General features: G+C 31.9%; 2 protein-coding genes and 1 long non-coding RNA gene across 3 annotated transcripts; 2 read left to right on the forward strand and 1 right to left on the reverse strand.

Annotated features, from left to right (window-relative positions):
• On the forward strand, positions 1-3306 carry LOC101219325 (protein CURVATURE THYLAKOID 1C, chloroplastic). Its single transcript, XM_004141715.3, has 6 exons — positions 1-356; positions 1662-1753; positions 2177-2263; positions 2413-2475; positions 2579-2616; positions 2748-3306. Exons 1-6 carry the CDS (start codon positions 254-256, stop codon positions 2800-2802), a joined length of 438 nt encoding a protein of 145 aa, XP_004141763.1. The 5' UTR covers positions 1-253; the 3' UTR covers positions 2803-3306.
• Positions 3307-4703: 1397 nt separating this feature from the next.
• LOC105436205 lies at positions 4704-8072 on the forward strand. The gene is made up of 4 exons (XR_004218112.1): positions 4704-5103; positions 5911-6006; positions 7141-7468; positions 7558-8072. It is a non-coding gene; the product is annotated as an uncharacterized LOC105436205 (long non-coding RNA).
• LOC101218304 (protein NRT1/ PTR FAMILY 1.2) lies at positions 8000-12579 on the reverse strand. Its single transcript, XM_011661271.2, has 4 exons — positions 12314-12579; positions 11992-12209; positions 10257-10810; positions 8000-9103 (listed from the first exon to the last, which is right to left on the reverse strand). Exons 1-4 carry the CDS (start codon positions 12459-12461, stop codon positions 8152-8154), a joined length of 1872 nt encoding a protein of 623 aa, XP_011659573.1. The 5' UTR covers positions 12462-12579; the 3' UTR covers positions 8000-8151.
• Positions 12580-19849: the final 7270 nt, after the last annotated feature.

Genomic DNA, 19849 nt, shown 5'->3' on the forward strand with positions numbered 1-19849 from the left:
TCACTAAAATACTCATTTAGGTCTTAATTTTATATTTTACAATCACTCCAAAATTTAGAAGGAAAAAAAAAAACCTAAAAATCAAATCTTGTGGTGGAGACTGAGCAAGAAACCCCCAACGCCTTATCTTTCAAGAGGTTCATCAATCCAAGGCCAGGAATTCCAATTAATTCCAAATTTTCGACTTAATTTTTGATTTGGGTGTCTAAATTTGAGCTCAAATTTCATTGATCTCACCTTCAACTCACTAATCATGGCTTCCATTGTTGCTACTCTACCTCCGCCATTGTTGGCGCCTCGCAAAAGCTTTACTATTCTCAACATTTCTCAGAAGCTCTCTGTTTTCTCCACTGCAAGTAAGTTTGTCACTCCAATCTATCCGATCATATTGTTGAATTTATCCACCGTTGTAATTGATGTCTGTTCGATCGTGTTTATTTGAGCTGCATTTCTTATAACTACTGTGCATTGGTTTGAATTTTGAACTGAAGGGGTTATTTCGATTTGATGCTTGAAAGCTATTATAGCAGGAGTTTAGGCCTTAGTGAGAAATGAGGTTTGTAGTTGTGCTAGAAAATGTTGATTGTTACTCTTTTAAGACATGGCCTAGAGGATGTGGAGATGAAGAGGGTATCTGTTTATTGGTTTGGAACTTTAGAATCGTCAAATTTAGAGATTTTGCACAACTGATTGTTGATATTGAAGATAGAAATATCTGTATTGGTATATAATCCTCACCTACACTTGGAAGCTTCACATTTCTTGCACCATTTCTTCATAGAAGAAACCTATGGAACTTCCTTTTAGACTTGAATTCAATTTTCAGGATGATAGGAATCAGCACTGGTATTTTATTGTCATTAAACAAAAGTGGTAACCTGTGCACCTCAATTGTAGGTGCTAGCTTGTTTCCATACACTAACATTCACAACTTATCACACAACAACTCGCTTGCACAATCCTTTTAGGTCTGTTTACAGCAGACAATTGTAGGGAGTAGGAGTTTCTCGTCACAGCTTCGGGTGGTTGGTAGGGTACTGAGACCCCTTTTTGGTAAAAGAAATATTTCATTGATGAATGAAATTAGGGGAGAACCCCAAACAGCTAAAGGTGATTACAAGAGTGTGTCAATTACTGACTAAAAAGGATAAGCTAAACTGAGAGAAAGGGTGCTTCAACTTTGCAAATTGGATAAAGCACCACAAATTATTCTAGTGGTCCATCGTGGCCCATGTAAATAAGAAAAAAGTTTAGAAGAAGTGAGTTCAAGTTATAGTAGTCATCTATCACTTAACATTCTATAAGTTTCCTTTGCAACAAAATGTAGTTTGGTCAAACAATTGTTTCATTAGAATAGTCAAAGTCTGTACAAGTTGGTCCGGACAATCATAGAGTCGGAGATGTAAAAGGGAAAAGAAATAAGTTATTGTGAAATGTTTGGAAATTTGCATTCAAATTGTTATAGTTTCTTTATATAAAAATTTCAAGATTATGCTTAAAATCTGCTAAATATAATTCCCTGCTTCCTAGCCATCTATTGTAGGCAATATTTTGGAATGGCACCTCTGTGTAACTGTATGTAACTAATTGGAGTTCTCCATATCTTGTTCATCATACTACTTCCTGTTAGTAAATAGTTTATCAAAGGTTCAAAATTGCAGATGGACGTTCGGGCAATGTGGTTGTAAAGGCTGTTGGAGGCAGCTCTGAGTCTTCTACTTCCCTTGATATTGTTAAGTCTGTTCGAAATGTTGTAAGCACTTCATTTCTTTTTCCCTCTTTCATGCATTCTATGGATGACAAATTTTACCTTAATCTTATGTGTATTTAGTTTGTTTTGGGTGTCCTAATTTAATCAATAAAAATGCCAACCAAAGCATAATCAACCAAAGAAGTCCGTAGTTTGAATCACATTAGTTCCACTTATAGTTAAAACGCATAAAATAATAATTATAATAACTTTCATGCTAGCAATGACACTGTAAATATGTTTCTAAAATCTACAAAGGGAAGGTTAATTAAAACTTCTTTTCTTTTTTGAAAAATTGTTTACAATGGACTAACATTAAAGACTAGCTTTTAATATTTGATTGAAGGTTCTATAGATTAAATATAGACTACAAATAGAACAGAAATGATATTTTAAGCGTATATGTTTCTGGTTAACTTGGAACAGTGGGATCAACCTGAAGACCGATTGGCGCTTTTCGGCCTGGGATTTGCAGCTGTAGCAACTGCATGGACAGCAACAAATGTTGTTACGGTAATCTAAAAACAATGACCTATTTGGACAAATGAGAGACAAGATAATCACATAGCACGTGGAATTTTCAACCATGTCAGTGATTCCTCATGTTTTGTTCCTTTCATCTTCATCTCATAAACTTGTTTATTCTCATTTGCTGCTTGTAGGCCATCGACAAGCTACCACTGCTTCCAGGTGTATTAGAATTCATAGGAGCACTGGTTTCTTGGGTAAGTCACAACATAATATCAGTAACTTCTTTAAAGCCATCGCTTTCTCTCCTTACAACTTCCATTACTGACCAATGTTTTTGTTTTCTACAATCGATTCCAGTGGTTCGTGTATCGCTACCTCCTGTTCAAGCCAAATCGGTAAAGCAAAATTGAGTAGTTTTCTTCATTTGGTTTATATATGAAGTGTTTTCGACATTTTTGCTGTCTTTAGCTTGCTGTAAAATGTCGTGAACAAATTTGAACTGACTTGTGTGTCTTTTTCACTGCAGGGAAGAGCTTTTGCAGATAATCAACAAGTCAATATTAGATGTATTTGGACAGTAAAATTGGCCGATTTGGACCAATCTTCATTATATTCCATTCTTTTTTACAAAGTAATGATGATGAAAGAGGGTTGGTCCCGGGGTTGTATTCAACAGTCAAGTGTGAATTTTTTAATCAAGGTTGGTGTTTTGTTCATCAATGCAGTGCAATCCCAAATCTTCAATCTCTCTGGTCTATGTTTATGTTTCAAAATTTCAACACTTTGTTAGGATTTAGAAGACGTTGGATACTCGTAATGTAATGGGTTTGTAATTCAAAATCTATGTTTTGATTGACCTTTCCGGATTTGGTTTGTAATACAAACTAGGAGTATAAAGAAAAACTGCTCTAACCAACCAAAATCGTTTGTCAGTTTGGGCTGAAATCGGTCGACTTGGTGGTTTCGGGTTGAAAATGTGTCGAGTTGAGAAGATTTGGCTGGGTTCAGGTTTTGTGAGAAAAAATATGTGAAAAACCGAACTGGTTGCTAAAACATATATAATAAAATCACTAGATTTGTTAAAAGTTGTGTTGGACAAGTTGAAGTGTAGGTGCCTTTGCATGATTCGATCCTAGTGAATGCAAACTTTCCCATCTTTTTTTTCGTCTTAGTCACTAAACCGAAACTCGAGCCAGTCAATCCACTGATCTAAGTGGCTTGATTGAGTCGGTTTGTTCTTATTTTTTGTTCCATTCAAGTTTAGAAAAAGCTAATAATTTATATTTATTTACGTTAACTGTGGTTGGCATTGTGATTAGTGTAAGATAATTGAAATAATAAGTTTATTATTGTTCTTAATTTAAATTTAATTTACCAAACAAACACAAACATTGCCGCCTGCCGGCGAGGCGGGAGCAACAGATTAATTATACTCTCTTTTCTTCTTCAGCAGTAGATTCACTTCATCTCTCTACCTACTGCGTCACCTGAGGTTTAATCTCTCTATCTCTGCCTCTCCCTCTTGCAAAACCATCTCAATCCAAAGTTTGTTAACTTTTCAATGTGGGCAATTGACATTAATTCTTTGAGCCACCAATCCTCCACTTTCTGTTCTAAGTTTCAATGGATGGTTGCAATACGGGGAGACAATCCTTTATACCCCAAAGTTTGACCTTCTGCACCAATATGGCTATCACCGGTCAGCCATTTCTTCTAATTCTTGTTTCAAATATGTTACTTTTGATATAGGTGTTAGTGGCTGGTGCTGCTGCAGGAAGGCTTATAGTAAGCACAAGCAAAAACCTAACGTTCACAACATGGCTTTAAATCCAGTCAGGGGTGTTCTATTGACCCCTAAAGAGAAGCAAAACCTTGTTAGATTTTCTCTCACCTTCACTTCCTCCGAGAGTCACTTCCTCTTGATGGAGTTGGCATGAGGCAACTACTCCCTATTGCTTATCTCGAATAGTAGTTCAAATAGTTTCGGAGTATGTTGAAGATCTATAAATTAGATTAAAAATATAAAAATCTGCATCAAGTGAGATTTATTTGGTTTTTCTCCTGTGAATCGTTGCAATTTTGTGTTTTGTACTCAATGATCAATTTATGGATAGTTCTGCTAAAAAATGTTACCGAGTAATGGCGTAAATGTGAACTTGCACCTTTCAAATTGCACCTAGTCAGGTTTGTTAGCTTTTCTGATGGAAACAATCATGGCTTTTCTGAAGGAAACAACCAAAGTGTTTTGATGGCCAAATCTTCCTTAATTTAAGAAACCATGTAGAGCAGTTATGCGTGCTTTTTGCAGTTTGTGGGGAAGCAGACTGTTGCAAGTTGTCTCTCTCCACCCTCAGTGATGCTGAACTTTTGTTGACATAGCTCTTCAACTTTGTTTTATTTCTTTTGTTTTCATGGTTGGTGAATGCAATGATAGGAATGGAATAGGGAGGACTTCGATCTTGAAAAATTCAAGGTACAACAGTTATCAAACACAACATTGCATGTTCATCTTGGAGTAGATACTTCTTTGCTTAGTATCAGATGGATTTTAGCTGTAGTGAAAATATCCATTTCTGATCAACTCCGTATTCACAGGTCTAGACATGTATCAAGCTGCAATTAACCTGCGTACTAGTTATGGTGACAATGCACAATCCGATCAAGTAAAATTCTCAGGTGCAACCAAGTATCAAGCCAAGTTCTCTGTTGGCCTACATACAAACTTGCAATGAAAATCTGCTTAACCCAACGTCTCTGGTCCAACCAAGTATCAAGCCAGCCCATATCAAATACTAGTTCTGGTGGAAGTATATAATTTGCTCCAGCCCAAGGGACTGTTTGGAGGACTCGATTGATTGATTGCCATGAAGATGAGACAAATGGTTAGTTTTTGCAGATAATTCAGTCAATTGCCCGTTTTTTGTGCATTGTAATAAGGCTTTAAAACGGGTGTTGGTTAACCTGTGCATCTGGTAAATGAGATGAAACTTTTTGCCATCCTTGTAAAGCCATATTAAAAGATCTACTAAACATTAAATCTTAGACACATACTTCATCTGTATCTTTTCAGCTTTCTTTTACACGTCTAACATATGTTAGGCTAATACTGTTGCAGATGTGGGAGTAGTAATGATTCAAACAGAACTCTCAAGGACAACAAAATAACACAAAAATACTTAAATGATAGAAATATGTATTGTGATACCTAACAAACGGGCTGCTCTCTCCCAAAAATTTCACATTAAAAATTCTACAAAAAGTAAAGTTTCTCCCTAGCTAGAGGTCTTATAAATTCCTCCAATGTTAAATGAATATTGGAAGCTTCCTGAGGGAGGTAGATTTGAGAAAACTAGTTAGGGTATATAGGTAATGTTAATAGGATCGACACCTTACACATTAGACATCTTTACTAATTAAAGAACTGAAAAATGAATCACTTAAACATGACTTAATTGGTAACATATACCCTTAACCCCTCGACCGAGACTTTAGAGGTTCAAATCCGTCCCCTACAAGTCATTGAACAATAAAGGGAAAAAACTGAACAGTTCAACTGATAAATTTCAATTAGTTTGAAACTTCTGTTCTAACTTTAAATCTTCTACCCACAACTGTACCTTAACTAAAGAGGAAAAGAGAACAGGGGATTGTTATGTATTCAAATTAATCCAATGATTTTCTTTCTGTAGGTTTCCAATGAATTGTTTGTTGATGGCGGTTTCTTCAAGACCTGGGATACTGTTATACTCGATGAGGATGGTTACTAAGTCATAATAGGACGTAAGGTACCACTAAAATACAAATGCTTATACTTCCATTTTGTAAGATGCCTGCTTCTTCAGGTGCTTTGCCAATACGCTATGATTCTAGTTCATAGTTCATAAATTGGTTGCTCTACTGTGTAATCTTACCAATGCTTGTTAACTCTTTGTATTCTTCACTTTCATGACATGTTTATCAGATGACATGTTTACTGGTCTGAGCATGTGATGAAGTAATTAATTAGACAATAGCATTATCTTCTACCCTGTTGAATAAAACATGTCGTCTTATTCTTTGTCGGGCATGATAATGTCGCGGGATCCCCCCGGTGTTTCTATTCTTTGCCAGTACAGTGGTACATGCATCTGACAGCTAGAAGTTGTTAACAAAGCATTTCAGTGATGTGTTTGGATGCTCACATCATGTTTGAAAACATTTACATTTTGAGCTTCATGTTCTTGTCAGCTATTATGTGCATATTTTCGTACATTTGATCAAAACCCTCCTAGTTTGGTGTTACGCGTCCCCTACTCAACAAGTGACAATAGGTAATAGAATTGACATGTAAATTTGTATGTTTTGAGATATAAACATACCCAAAGTGGGTAACACAAGGAATTCAGAGGCCAAGTATTCAGCCAATAACAAGATAACTTGGAAGTTGGAAGTACCCCACCTGCCATTAACTCATCAAGGATCCACTATTCTTTTTATACTCCTTCCTTACATGACTATAGTTATATAACTACTCCAGCCATATCTTTCCTTGCTTTTTCTCTTCTCTTTTTTATGATAAGTTAAAAGGTCGATTGGTCCACCAACTTCTTAACTTAGTGCAAATAACTCAACTTTATTATTGCAATTTGCACATTTATCGAGTAATTTCATCTTTCTATCTTTTTATACTTTTCACATTTATCGAGTAAAGTCATCTTCCTCGCTTAATCTACTTTTCACATTTACTAAGGAGTCTCGTCTTACAAATCTACACCTCAAACACTAACTTACTAACTTATTAACTTCACTAAGTAGGCCAAATGACCTGTAATGATAAAAAAAAATCCATTTCATGCGTTGTACGTTCTCTCCCTCATGTTTTAGGTAGTCGGGGGGAAATAAATTATCAAGTGTTAAAGATTGAATCCGTGGTTTTGCAGGTTACCTCATTGTTGTCCTTTGTACTCTCTCTCTCTCACACACACACACACACTCTCAAGGAAAGTGAAAGACAACCTCCACACCTACTACAAAAAAAGGAAGAATAAAGAACATGAAATGACCACCAGCCAAATCACTTTGTGCAGCTTCTGTCTGTCATAGAATGTTGTGTGTTGGGATTACCAGACAAAGACTATGGAGAACGTGTTTGTGCAATTATTATGCTTCAGCATAACACAAAAATGACTGACGCCTGATGACTCCAAGCCTACTATGAGCTCAAATGAACTCCCCACATGGGCTAAAGACAACTTTGCTCCATTCAAGGTATAATCCAGAGAGGAATTTTTAGTAAATACGTTGTTAAGGCTGGCTGATACATTAATAGTAATACTATGACAATTCTTTTTTTCTAGTTATTGTTCATGTTACTGTTGATGGACTCACTGCCTTGGAACGCCATGGGAGGAAAGGTGGATTGCATCTTCAACGCCATTGCTTCCCATTTTTCATTCGAATAAAAACTTCTCTTGAACTGCAGGTCACCAAATAAAAAGCTATTGGATCTATTGGTGATGAAAAGTGAAACATAGACATTTGTTCATAGTAGCAGTATGTAGTATAGTTGGTGCTGTCAAGCAATTAATTAAGTGAAGAAACAAACAGCTTTCTAATAAGAAAGTTGTTGATTTTGGAGTGAGTTGGGAACTAAATAATGGCAATCGATTTGTGTTGTAGAGCGAGACCACTCGTAAGAGAGTTCAAAAGAGCCCATTTTGCAAGGACAGAGTTCACTAGAAAGTTGAACAAAACTCATTCCCTCTTCTCGTTTGTGTCATCCGTACAAAAACTCAAAGGTAACTTAGAAGATAGAATTAAATTATAGAATATGCAAATGCAAACTTAGGATTATACATAAATAATACATACATATAAATATATAAATATGTGAATATGCCCTTTTTGGCTGTTTGATCAAACAAATATACATAAACACACAAACTCCATATTCAAGCCTCCAATTCCTTGACCTTATGCAACTCTCCTTCTTCTTCCTTAACCCTAGCATCCAACATTGACAATTCGTCCTCATTCGAGCTTATCTTTCCATCATCCATGGCAGTTCTTCTCTGATCCACACTCGGTCCATATGCCCAACTACACACAACATAGTACAACACATTGATAACACTCAAAATTGCAAGCAGCCAATAATATTTCTCGAAATGCCCTTTGTTTATGTTCTTCGAAACCCAACTCTCTTTTCCACCCTTGGAAGTAACATTATCCACAGTACTCATAATCGCACTCGCCAACAAGTTCGCCACAGCCATTCCCAATCCAAACAACGATGAAGCAACGCTCGACATCGTCTTCGGAAACTCAGAGTAATAAAACTCTGTTTGCCCGATCGCATTCAGGGCTTCCGCTAATCCATTCAAGCAATGTTGTGGAATTAGCCACAGAGCCGACATGTCGACAACGGCGTCCAGATCATCCACGATTCCTTGTGCAATGGCTTTTCTGCGGCGGATGTTTTCGACGATGGCAGAGAGGGCCATGGACATGGCGGAGCAGATTAGACCGGCGCCCATTCTAGATTTGACGCCGAAATGAACTGGTTTCCCGCGGATTTTGGAGGCGAGAGGGAGAATAGCGCGGTCGTAGAGGATGACCCAGATGACGATGGTAATGATGACGAAGGTGCCGAAGGAACCGGCGGGGATTTGGAAAGTGGAAGAGATGTGACGGTCCATGGATTTGGCTTGAAGAAGAGGGAAAGAGCTTTGGCTGATGTTAATGGACATCATTACGCCGGTGGACCAGATGGGGATTACTTTGATTAGGGTCTTGAGTTCTTCTACTTGCTCTACTGTGCATAAACTCCATGGATCTGCCGCCGTTCCGTCACCGGCGATGTCTTGCTCAGGATTCTTCACTACACATGCTTTGTTCAAAAACCTACATAAAGCATTTTCAAATTCAAACATCACATTAGTGTTAAAAATTAATTAATACAAACATTAAAGTTTAGGTTATACACTCAATCCATCGTCATATTCACATAACCTTTAAATTCTACTTAACTTATAATACTTTTTCTTATATGAATTCTCTCATTTTAGTTTCACATTTCTCGGATCTTAAATTTACTCTCTAAAATTAATATATTAAATTCTACGGTAAAATCTTAACATTGATAAAAAAATGTTAGTAAATTTTGAGACTTAAAATTTAAATTTCGATGAATATACTATTCGAAAAATTAGAAACTATTTACAAAATATAATAAAATAATATTTTGTTAAATTATTTCAATTTTTTCATTTTATTTATAACAATAAATTTACAAAATATAATAAAATAATATTTTGTTAAATTATTTCAATTTTTTCATTTTATTTATAACAATAAAACTTTGTTATTTCAAATAATATATATATAGATATAGATATATTAAATGATGGTGTTGAATAAAAAGTTTGAAAAGAAGATAGTAATTGAAAAATGAGTCAAACATGGTTTTTTGAATGTTGAAAAGACTACACCTTTAATAATATGTGTGTCTAAATATGGATATTACTTTGGAAGATTTAAAAAGAAACATAAACATAAACCTAATTCATATATATATATATATATATATATATAAATTATTATTATTTTAAAAAAGAGAACTTTTAAGAAAAAGGACCAATCAAATTAAGTTTCATAATTAAGAAATCACATATATTATACTTCTAAAAGCATAGGAAGCACTTCCACACAAAAGTGATACCACTTTAGACTTTAGAGAAAGATTAAAAAATAACTAACAAATATAAGAACACATGCTTAACATTAATTGTCATTGACAACAACACCCACATTACATAGTCTTATATAATAATAATCTTAGCTTCTTAACAATACTTTTTTTTAATAAAAGTGTTTATTTACTTTATTGCCCATCAAATCAATAATGCTTCAAACAAAATCACCTTTTCAATTCAATAATGAAACTTTTAAAATCAACTTGTTTGCTAAAAAAAGAACTAAGGTTAAAATTCTAATGTTTAAAATTAGGGGCTAGTTTTCTTTAAAATAATTAGGACCCAAATTTAAAAATGAATACCTGAGCTTATCGGAGGGTTGAGTGAAAAGAGAATCTTTATGATAAAACCACTTAGTAGACGCCGGCGACGTCGGTAATGGGAACTTTCGGTTCTTAAAGGCGGCGACGACGACTTGCGCGAAGCTACTAAACAAGCTCTTGGTGGCCTTCTGTTTCACATAAATCGATGAAGCTGCAAAGAACAGAACGGTGGCGAAAAGCATAAGACCCGCCGGAACTCCAAATCCCACTTTCCAACCAACGTGATCTTGGATGTAAACGATTCCAGTCAATGCGATTAGAACTGAAAATGAAGCCGATGCGTAGTACCACCCGAAGAATCTCTCCAGCATTCTTTTGTTGTTCGGATTATCCCGCCGGTCGATTTGATCGGCGCCGAAAGCTAGAGTGCAGGGTCGAACGCCGCCAGCTCCAATGGACATGAGGGTCAATGCGACAGCCAGAAGGGCCATTTGGGCCGCCGTTGGAGATCGGCAGGTTTCCGGGTGGAGCTGATCGCACGCGGGTGGTTTCGTCGATGGAACCATCGCCGTTAGCCATAGAAGTAACATGCCCTGCCGGAGACATAGAAATAACAAAACGACGACGTAAATGCAGCTTTAAAATTATTTTTAGTTTTTATTATCATCCAAATGAAACAAAATCAAATGTTTTATATTTGTTTCCATTTTCTAAATTTAAAAATAGAAAAACAAAATTTATTAGAATTTTGTTATAAGGCTATATTCGTAAATACTTTAGGTCAATAATTGAAAGGTAAATTATCTAAAACATGTTTAATGTCAAATTAAATACAATTTAACACTAATCAACGTAGTATTCGTACTTCAAATTTTAAGATTTAAATTTTCATGACCCACTTATTTTAACATACTTTGATCAAAACACAAGTAGGGTTGGTTCATAGTTAGTCTAAAATAGATATTGAAATACATATATTTATTGCTTAATTATGAGATTTTTAATATAATTTTGACAATTCCTTAATTATTATTTAATCTCTAAAAGACTTAATAAAGGAAGAATTTGGAAGTCCATGAAATGCTATATTTACATATGAATTAAGATTACAATATTTCCTTAAGAAGAAAGTATGATTAAATGCTCTCAACAACCTAAATGAGCTTAATTAATTAAGATCTAAAAATGTGTAAACCCAATTCAAACAACCCCATCAATACTCTAATACTAAAATGGAAGTATAGCGGAAAATAATTGGAAAATAATAATAATAACAAGAATTAAAAACCCTCACCAAAACAATAATGAACTATACAAAATTAATAAAAGGAAAAAAAAAAAAAAAAAACTGTGCATTATTTGATGAATGAAAGAAGAGAGACATAAACAAACAGTAAAGTGCTTATTCCATCTCATCACTGACACCTTTATTTCTCAATACCTATAACCAATACACACACTTACTTCTCACTTCTCAAAAGCAACCCTTTCTTTCTCTTTTTCTTTTCTTTTTGACAAATCACATATCCTCAAATATAAAAATTAATAATCTTCAAACTTATATTAATAATAAAATTTATACAGTAAGTGTAATTTTCATCATTGTAGTATGCGAAGAAAACCCATCTCGAATTTCAAAGAAAAAGTTCAAAATTTAATTAATTGCAAGATCGAAATTCCATAGTTTTCAACGCTAGAAATTGATGAGAAGAGAGAAGAAGAAGGGCCAGAAATGAAGAACAAAGAAATAAATAAAAGAGAGAGAGAGAAATACCAAGAAAGTAGCAATGGAGCCAAAGCCAATAGTGAGGAAACGACCCAGATAAGAATCAGCGAGAAAGGCACCAAGAAGAGGCATGAAATTGATAGCAGCAGACCAAAAAAACAGGATATTGTTTCCTTTAGCAAACCCCAAATTGTAATCCTTCATTAAATACAATATCATGTTTGGCATTAATCCGTAACTCCCCACCTTCTCCAATGATTCGTTAACTGCAAATCCAGTAGTTCATAATAATAATAAACAAAACAAAATGAATACAGTAATTGAATTGTATATCGAGTATCCTACGTATGTATATGTGTACTGTTCCTACCTATGATGAACGGCATAGTAAGAAGACCGCCTTTTTTAGAAGATTTGGAAATGGCTTCTTCTTCTTCTTCTTCTTCATCTCGCTGTTGTTGTTGTTGCTGTAATTCTGTGTTTAGACTCTGCATTGTTGCAGAGTTTTGCTGATCCATTGCCCAAAATCTGGTGTTTTAGATTTTGGATTTGGACTTTTTTTAGAGTGAAAGAAGAAGAGAGTGGAGAGAGAGAGATAGAGAGATGGGGTTTTTTTTCTTTTGTGTGAGTTGTGGACATTCCTATAAAAAGGGGCCATCTTGGTGATGAGATCGCTGTCTAGATTTTTGCAAAGTTAAATTAATTATTATTAATATATATGGGTGTTTTTTTAAAAATTTAAAAATGAATAAAAGAAAAGTGTTTTGTTGTGAAGAACTTTTGAAAATAATAATAGAGTGAAAGGGAGTTGAATTTAGCTGGCGCTGTCTGGGCAAGAAGCGCTTTGAGTCGGCGGTTAAAAGGCTCCCCCGCCCCAACAATCCCTTATCTTATGCCTTTAATTATTTATTCACTTACCCCCATCTTAATATCAAACAATACTTAATTACGTCTTCATTCTACTCACATTTCATACAACAATAATAAGATTCTATACATCACATTCAATTCTTGTTTAATCTGTATCGTAGTAAACACCGTGTAAGTTTCTTTACCAACGAACATAGTGATTGTGTAATATGTTAGACTATAATAGTTATAACGAGACAAATGACGTGACTTTTCATTCAAACTTAAAGTGAATTTATATCTATGGCTTAGATCACATTCATACATCACTTTGATTCAAATAGTATTAATTAGTGAGACAAATGTTAGGTTATGATATTCTATATAAATAGTGTAAAACATATAGGTACATGATCATGCAAATTAAAACCACCTCAACTCAAAAAATTGTAATGAACGGCGAAAATAGACGTTGTAGGTAAAGAGAAAATAAACTACGATTGTATTAGATGTGTGTGTAAAATTACAACAATTAAACTAATGTTCTATATATCGAAAGTCTAAGCTGTTATCGAAAATTACAACACCCTAACTGCGAGCCTCAATCGTCTCTTTTCTCTTTATATTCCTCTCCCCCATTTAGTATTTCATTTCTACTTCGAAAAAAGTTAGGTTTCATTCTTACTAACATTCACCTATTAGGTGCGCGATCAATTTAATTATTGGTGACCTATTTTAATTCATTGCGTCCTTCCTTTCGAGTTTTTATGAAATCTATATTTTTTTTCAAAAGAAAAAAAAATCACATTCAAAATCATACTCATATTTACTTAAAATTATTACTTTAACCTTAAACTCGATAAATTATACAAAAGTCATACTTAAAAGCTTAAATTTTCAATCCCATCAAATTATATCTCGAGCTTGTAGGGACAAGTTTAACTCGAGATTAAAACATTAATGAAGTTACTTAACGGTTAATTTAAGTGTGAGATTAAAATTTAAAAATCTCCCAAAATATAAAAAGTAAGAGATATTAATTTGGAAAAAGATTAAGATCAAACCCTCCCAAAAATAGCAAAAAAATAATTACGATAATATAGCTCATGTCACTATATTTTCTAAAATATAAAAGTAGTAAATTTAAACATCAATAACTCTCCAGTAGTCATATGATTACTATTTGATATTACTAATTTTGCTATATATAAAATATAAAAGAAAATAGGTGTGATGAACGGTTTTTTAAAAAAATGTTTCTGTGATTGGATGGAATTTGAGAAAGATTAAAGTTGAAATTAGAATAAAAGTGGAATGGTTGAGAGAAAATAAAGGTAAAAAGGGGAAGATAATAATAATGGCCCTATGAGGGGTATACATATATGTATACATAGTGCGGTAGGCTTTACAATAATTACGATGGTCCACTGCCACCGTGTGATTTTCTCTTTCTTTCTTGCGTGTCCTTCATGGATTGGGGCATCCATATATGTAAAAGAAATAAGAAAAATAATTATAAATGCTAATTTCTTATTTTAGTTAAAAGAGATTAAAATTCCCAAATAGGTAATGAATTTAAAAGAATAGATAGTGAATTAGCATAAGAAAATGAAGAAGAAAACGAAGAAAATGGAAATGTTGAGTTGAGTTGAGTGTTCATAGAGATATGCTATGAATAGATGAATTGTAAGTGAATCTTGACTTTTCCATCTCTTCTCTTCCCTTCCCATACTCTCACTTTTCTTTTTTTCCTTTTTCCTTTTTTCATAAGTGAATTAATCAATGTATTAAATAAAATATATATTTCATAGATGCTATAAATGATTGAATTATTAAAACATTAAAATCTGAAAAGAAGAAAATTTGAGACATTAAAACTATAGTCAACAGGACAAGTTCTGAATTTCATTATTATTATTATTGCAATTACACGTGAATATGGAAAATAAAATAAAATTTTCAAAATAATTAAAAAGAGCAAAGAAAAAGACCCTTTCCTCCACTTTATAACAATTATTTATTTTTCTCTTTTCTGTATCAATTTTTATGCATACGTGTGGTTAATTAATTATTGTATTCACTTTTTAATTATTTGAATATATATATTTCAGTAACATTACAGAATTGGAAAACATTGTTATTAATTAAACAACTAAAAGAGAATGCCAATCTCATCCTCTTAAATTAAACATGAGTGAACTTATTAGACGTTGATCGAACTCGAATCGACCGTTGATTATGTGTACAATATAGTATTACATAACATAGTAATACAAGAAGAATAGGTAGGAGTGTAGGGGAATGGAGTTGGAATGGGAGTAAAAAGAGAGAGAGAGAGAGAGAGGTTACTTGTGGAAGTTGGCAATGGGGTGAATATTATTTGGTGTTGGGAAATGGGGAAAATGTAGTTTGCAAGTTACCAATTCAACTTTTCAAAATATGGCCTACAACCAACCCCCCTATATACTATTACTTACTTACTTCACTACCCATATTCATCATCATCATCACATCTCCACTTTCTCAAACCCATCTCTCTCACTCTCATACTCATATGTGAATTAATGGTTTTCCCATTGCATGAAATATTTACTAATGGTTGACGATGCAACCACCTAAAATGTCAATATATACTTTAAAACAAAACCATTATGGAGCTTAATTATATGTTTAATAAAACCTATATATGTATGTATATATCTTCTTCTTTTTTCTTTTTAACTTTGGGAATTTGTAGTTGATTTTTTATGGCTGGTATTTAAAGAGAATGGAAACAAAATTCATAAATTACAGAGAGGTCAGAGAATATGTATATATATAAATATAAAAAGAAGAAAATGAATAAAGAAAAAGAGAAGACAGAGAGTACAATTTTCAATTTTATGTGTTTTAAAAATGAATTCCAAAACAAATGAATGTTTTGTTTGTTTATGGTTTGTCTAAGTAAGGATTTTCATCATTTTTAATTATTTTGATTGTGATCTGTGAGAGACTATTTAATGCACAATATATGTGGTGCATAAATAAATTCAAAACCCATTTTTTAATATATATATATATATATATATAATATTATTTGTGTTAAATTTCTATTTTGGTAATTGATTTTTTTTCTTTTCATGTCTATATTTCTTTTTTGCTTTTTCATTTTTCCAATTTTTGAATTCTCCAACTTGAATTAAAAGATGATAAAATTATTATATATAAGTTTTCAAAATATAGTAAAATAAATATTATTAAATTTTTACTTAATGAAAGCAAATGGAATTATGAATTTAATAATGTAGTGTTAATTAACTAATACAATGAAAGCCTAAATTGATGGAAATAAACTTTTGGAATATTATAAATATAGCTTTTTGAACAGTTTGAATTAAGCATATATATTTACTTTATTACAATTTCTTATATATATAATTGTTGTAAGGAAGTCTTAAAATAGAAAAAAAAAATGTGGGTTGGTGATGCTCTAAGTTTACAATTATATTAATCTATCACAAGAAATATATAAATCAACAAATGTTATATAAATTCTGTTGAAGAAGAACGTGACAATCAAATAAAGAATTTTAATTTCTAGACAAAAGAAAGAAGACAACGGTGTTCATCAAGTGAAGAAACTATTAGAAAAATGAAAACAACACGTTAATATTTTATTTACACCATCAATCGATTTTTCACAAAGTTTACTACAACATGCGAATTGAATTAACATTTACATTAAAAAAAAAAACCGAAATAGTTAACGTGAATAGAGTACAAAATAACACAAATTTTACTTTGTTTACGCTATATTTTTCACACGAGGTTGAGTTGGAGTGTGTTCATACTGAATCTCAAGGAATTCCGTCTTTCCGTTTTCAACCCATTTATTTATTCGCAAATTATAATTTTATACTCAATTCCTATATTTACTAATTTAAACCTTAACTTAACACCGACTTTAAAGAACTATACATTCATCGATACTACCTAAATCGTCACCCTTTTGTATTTTGCTCAATTCCAATGTTCGTTTTGAATTTGAAAGTTATCACTTAGTACGTTACTATGACAATAATGCTCGAATCTTGTTGTTGTCCAGCTCTTTGAATGTGGAATAAATACTACACTTAGCTCGACTCTACCAATAGTAGCCATTTGTAGACGTGTGAGACATTTATTTATTTAAATGTTTGATAATAGAATTAGAGTAATAATTGATTGAATGTGAAAAAACAATAATTGTAGAATTAAATAAGAGAAGAATTGAAGTGATTTTGAAAGGACATAGGAAGAGGTAGGCCATCAAATATTTAACAAAGATTATCCGAATCTTAAAGTAAAAAAAGTTAGGTTATAGAATTTCAAGACACACACGCCCACTCTTTATATCAAAACCCTCTTCTTCTTTTCTTTCTTTTTTTTTTTTTTTTCATTCTTTTAACAAATTAAAATCTCTATATAATGAATGATGCTTTGAATCTTCTTCTTCTTCTTTATATATATATATATATATATAAATTTCATTTAATCAGTCATTTTCAATTCAAATCATTATTGAATAATTTGATTCTTCTGTTCATCCTACCCCTTTCCCATGGCTCTTTCTTGTTTGGAATTTCTTGTTTGATTTTTAAACCCATTTTTTAAATAATAATTGAGGTTTGTTTTCTTTTAAAATAAGAACATGTAATTTCTAACTTCAAATTTTGATCATTCTTAATATTAAATCTACTTATAATTAACTAAAAACGTTGATGTGATATGACATGTTCAATTACATTAACAAATGATAATTTTATAAGAAATGAATGATGGCTCAAAAAAAAAAAAAACATTAGAGGTTAATATAAAATGTAATATCCCTACCCCAACTCATCTTCTTTTTTCCCTCCCTCTTATCTTTTTTGCTTTTCCACCTTATACTTTGTGTAGCTTAGCTAACCCTATTCTCTTTATGTTACAATCATGTGCCCTTCAATCATAAACAACAACAACACTTATCATCCATGTTAACATATATGCATATGTTACGTTATGACATCTGTCTACGTGAGAATTTCATTACTCTGTTAACTACTACTTAAGAATCGTCAATAGTTCACTAATTCTCAAACAACTATTTGAAGGATATAATTGAGGGTGGCCATGGGGACTAATCTAAAAGACGACGTCGTGTTCATGACATATGTATATATATATATATTAGTTACGGTCAAAGATTGGTTTTGACGTAAATATGGATTGTATGGAGGAATGGCGGCCCAGTTGGCCCAGTGGGCCCAAGTATTTGTTGGACTAATTTGACCAATTTGTGAGCCCACTTCCAATCCCTAAATTTGATTTGACCCTTTAACAGCGACTATTCTATTACCGTTTCTCAACAGCTGGATTTTTATTATTATTAAGTAAAATATATAATCAATTATTTCATTTAATTTAATAAAACCATATGAAAAGAAAAAGAAAAGTGATGTTGAATAAATCACATGATTTGTTTCCTTTCACCATCTTACAAACTGTTTCTTATCAAATATATAGATTATTATATTCTCCTCCATAAAGTCATTCCCATCTAAACTCGAGTCCCCTTCAACTTTTTATCAATATCATTACTTGGTTTAGTAATAAACCCGTCTTTCAAATTCCTCATAGTTAGGTTTAATCCCAAAGTTAAACCATTGGCGACAAAATTAATTGGGTAAAATTTGATGTCCAAGTTATATATTTAGTATGAAATAAATTTAAGTTTGTTAGACTTTTGTTCGACTAACGATCTAGTCTATATACTTTTTAAATTTGTAATAATTTAGTTTTTTATACAATCAAGTCAAGTTTGAGAATCAAAAGATTATTGGGTGAAAATTGATGTTTTTGTATGTAAGGTGTTGGCCTATTTGTTCTAAGGGAATTTTGAAAATTGAGTTGAAAAGATTGGTAGATTTTTTTTGTTTTCAACATCATCATACTTTATATGGAACATCTCTTCATTTTTCTTCAAAATTTAATAATAAGTGAAATGAAATGAAATATTGAAAAAGTTTTAATTGTTAGGACTTAGGACAAAGTTTTTTTTAATGATTTAAAATGTATTATTATTATTATTATTATTATTGTATTGGTTTCTTCTTTGCCCTTATTATTTTGTTGAAAAATAAAATGAAATGTTGAAAGCAAAAAAGAAATAATTATTTATTGTTATTACGTACATATCATTATAGAAAATAACAAAATAACTTTCTCATTGATGAAATAATTGTAAATTGATTAACATGTGATCATTTGGCTTTATTTGTTAATTATACTTTAAATTTCTTTTAATATAATGTATTTATTTAAGGATGTGTTTTCTTGATAAGATATTATGTTGTTTAAGTACTTTACAAAACAAATTTACAAAAAGAGAGAAAAAATAAAAATGAAAAGAGTAGATTACAAAACAAATTAAATCATTTTATTTTGTCATCAATTCCTAATATTCTATTTTTATTTTCAAGGTATCACTTATTAAATGAATATATTTTCTTTTCCTTTTGTTTGTTCTATAAAATGAATCCTTTTGAAAATGACATTGACAAACAAATTTTAGAAAGAAAGCATTTCTTTTTTTTTTCGTATATTTGCAATATAGCAAATATGATAATAATTAATTATATCATACGACAATTCCAAAGTTATTAGAGATTTATTCGTTTTTAAATTTATTATTTGAGCTTTTATTTTGAATTCCAATTTCGAACTATGTTAAACAAAAAAATGTTATAAATGATTAAAAAAGGGAAGGAATAAGGAAGAGAATATCTCAACTTCAATTTTAAAGAATTTTACTTTAAAGATGCAAACTAAATTATTTAGATTGTCAAATATTTTCTAAACCTTTTGATGGTAAGCTTCATTTTAGCTTAATTATTGGGTAATTTAGAATTATAATTTAAATACACATGTGTTTTATTATGAAGTACTGAAATTTTGTTGTGGTTTTATAAAATAAAAAATGAATCATTTGATATTGTCAAATTAATTTAGTATAAAATTTTAGACAATCAAATTATCATCAAAACAAAAGAGAGTTATA

This window comes from Cucumis sativus, chromosome 7 (genome assembly GCF_000004075.3).
Source record: "Cucumis sativus cultivar 9930 chromosome 7, Cucumber_9930_V3, whole genome shotgun sequence".
NCBI classification, from domain to species: Eukaryota; Viridiplantae; Streptophyta; class Magnoliopsida; order Cucurbitales; family Cucurbitaceae; genus Cucumis; species Cucumis sativus.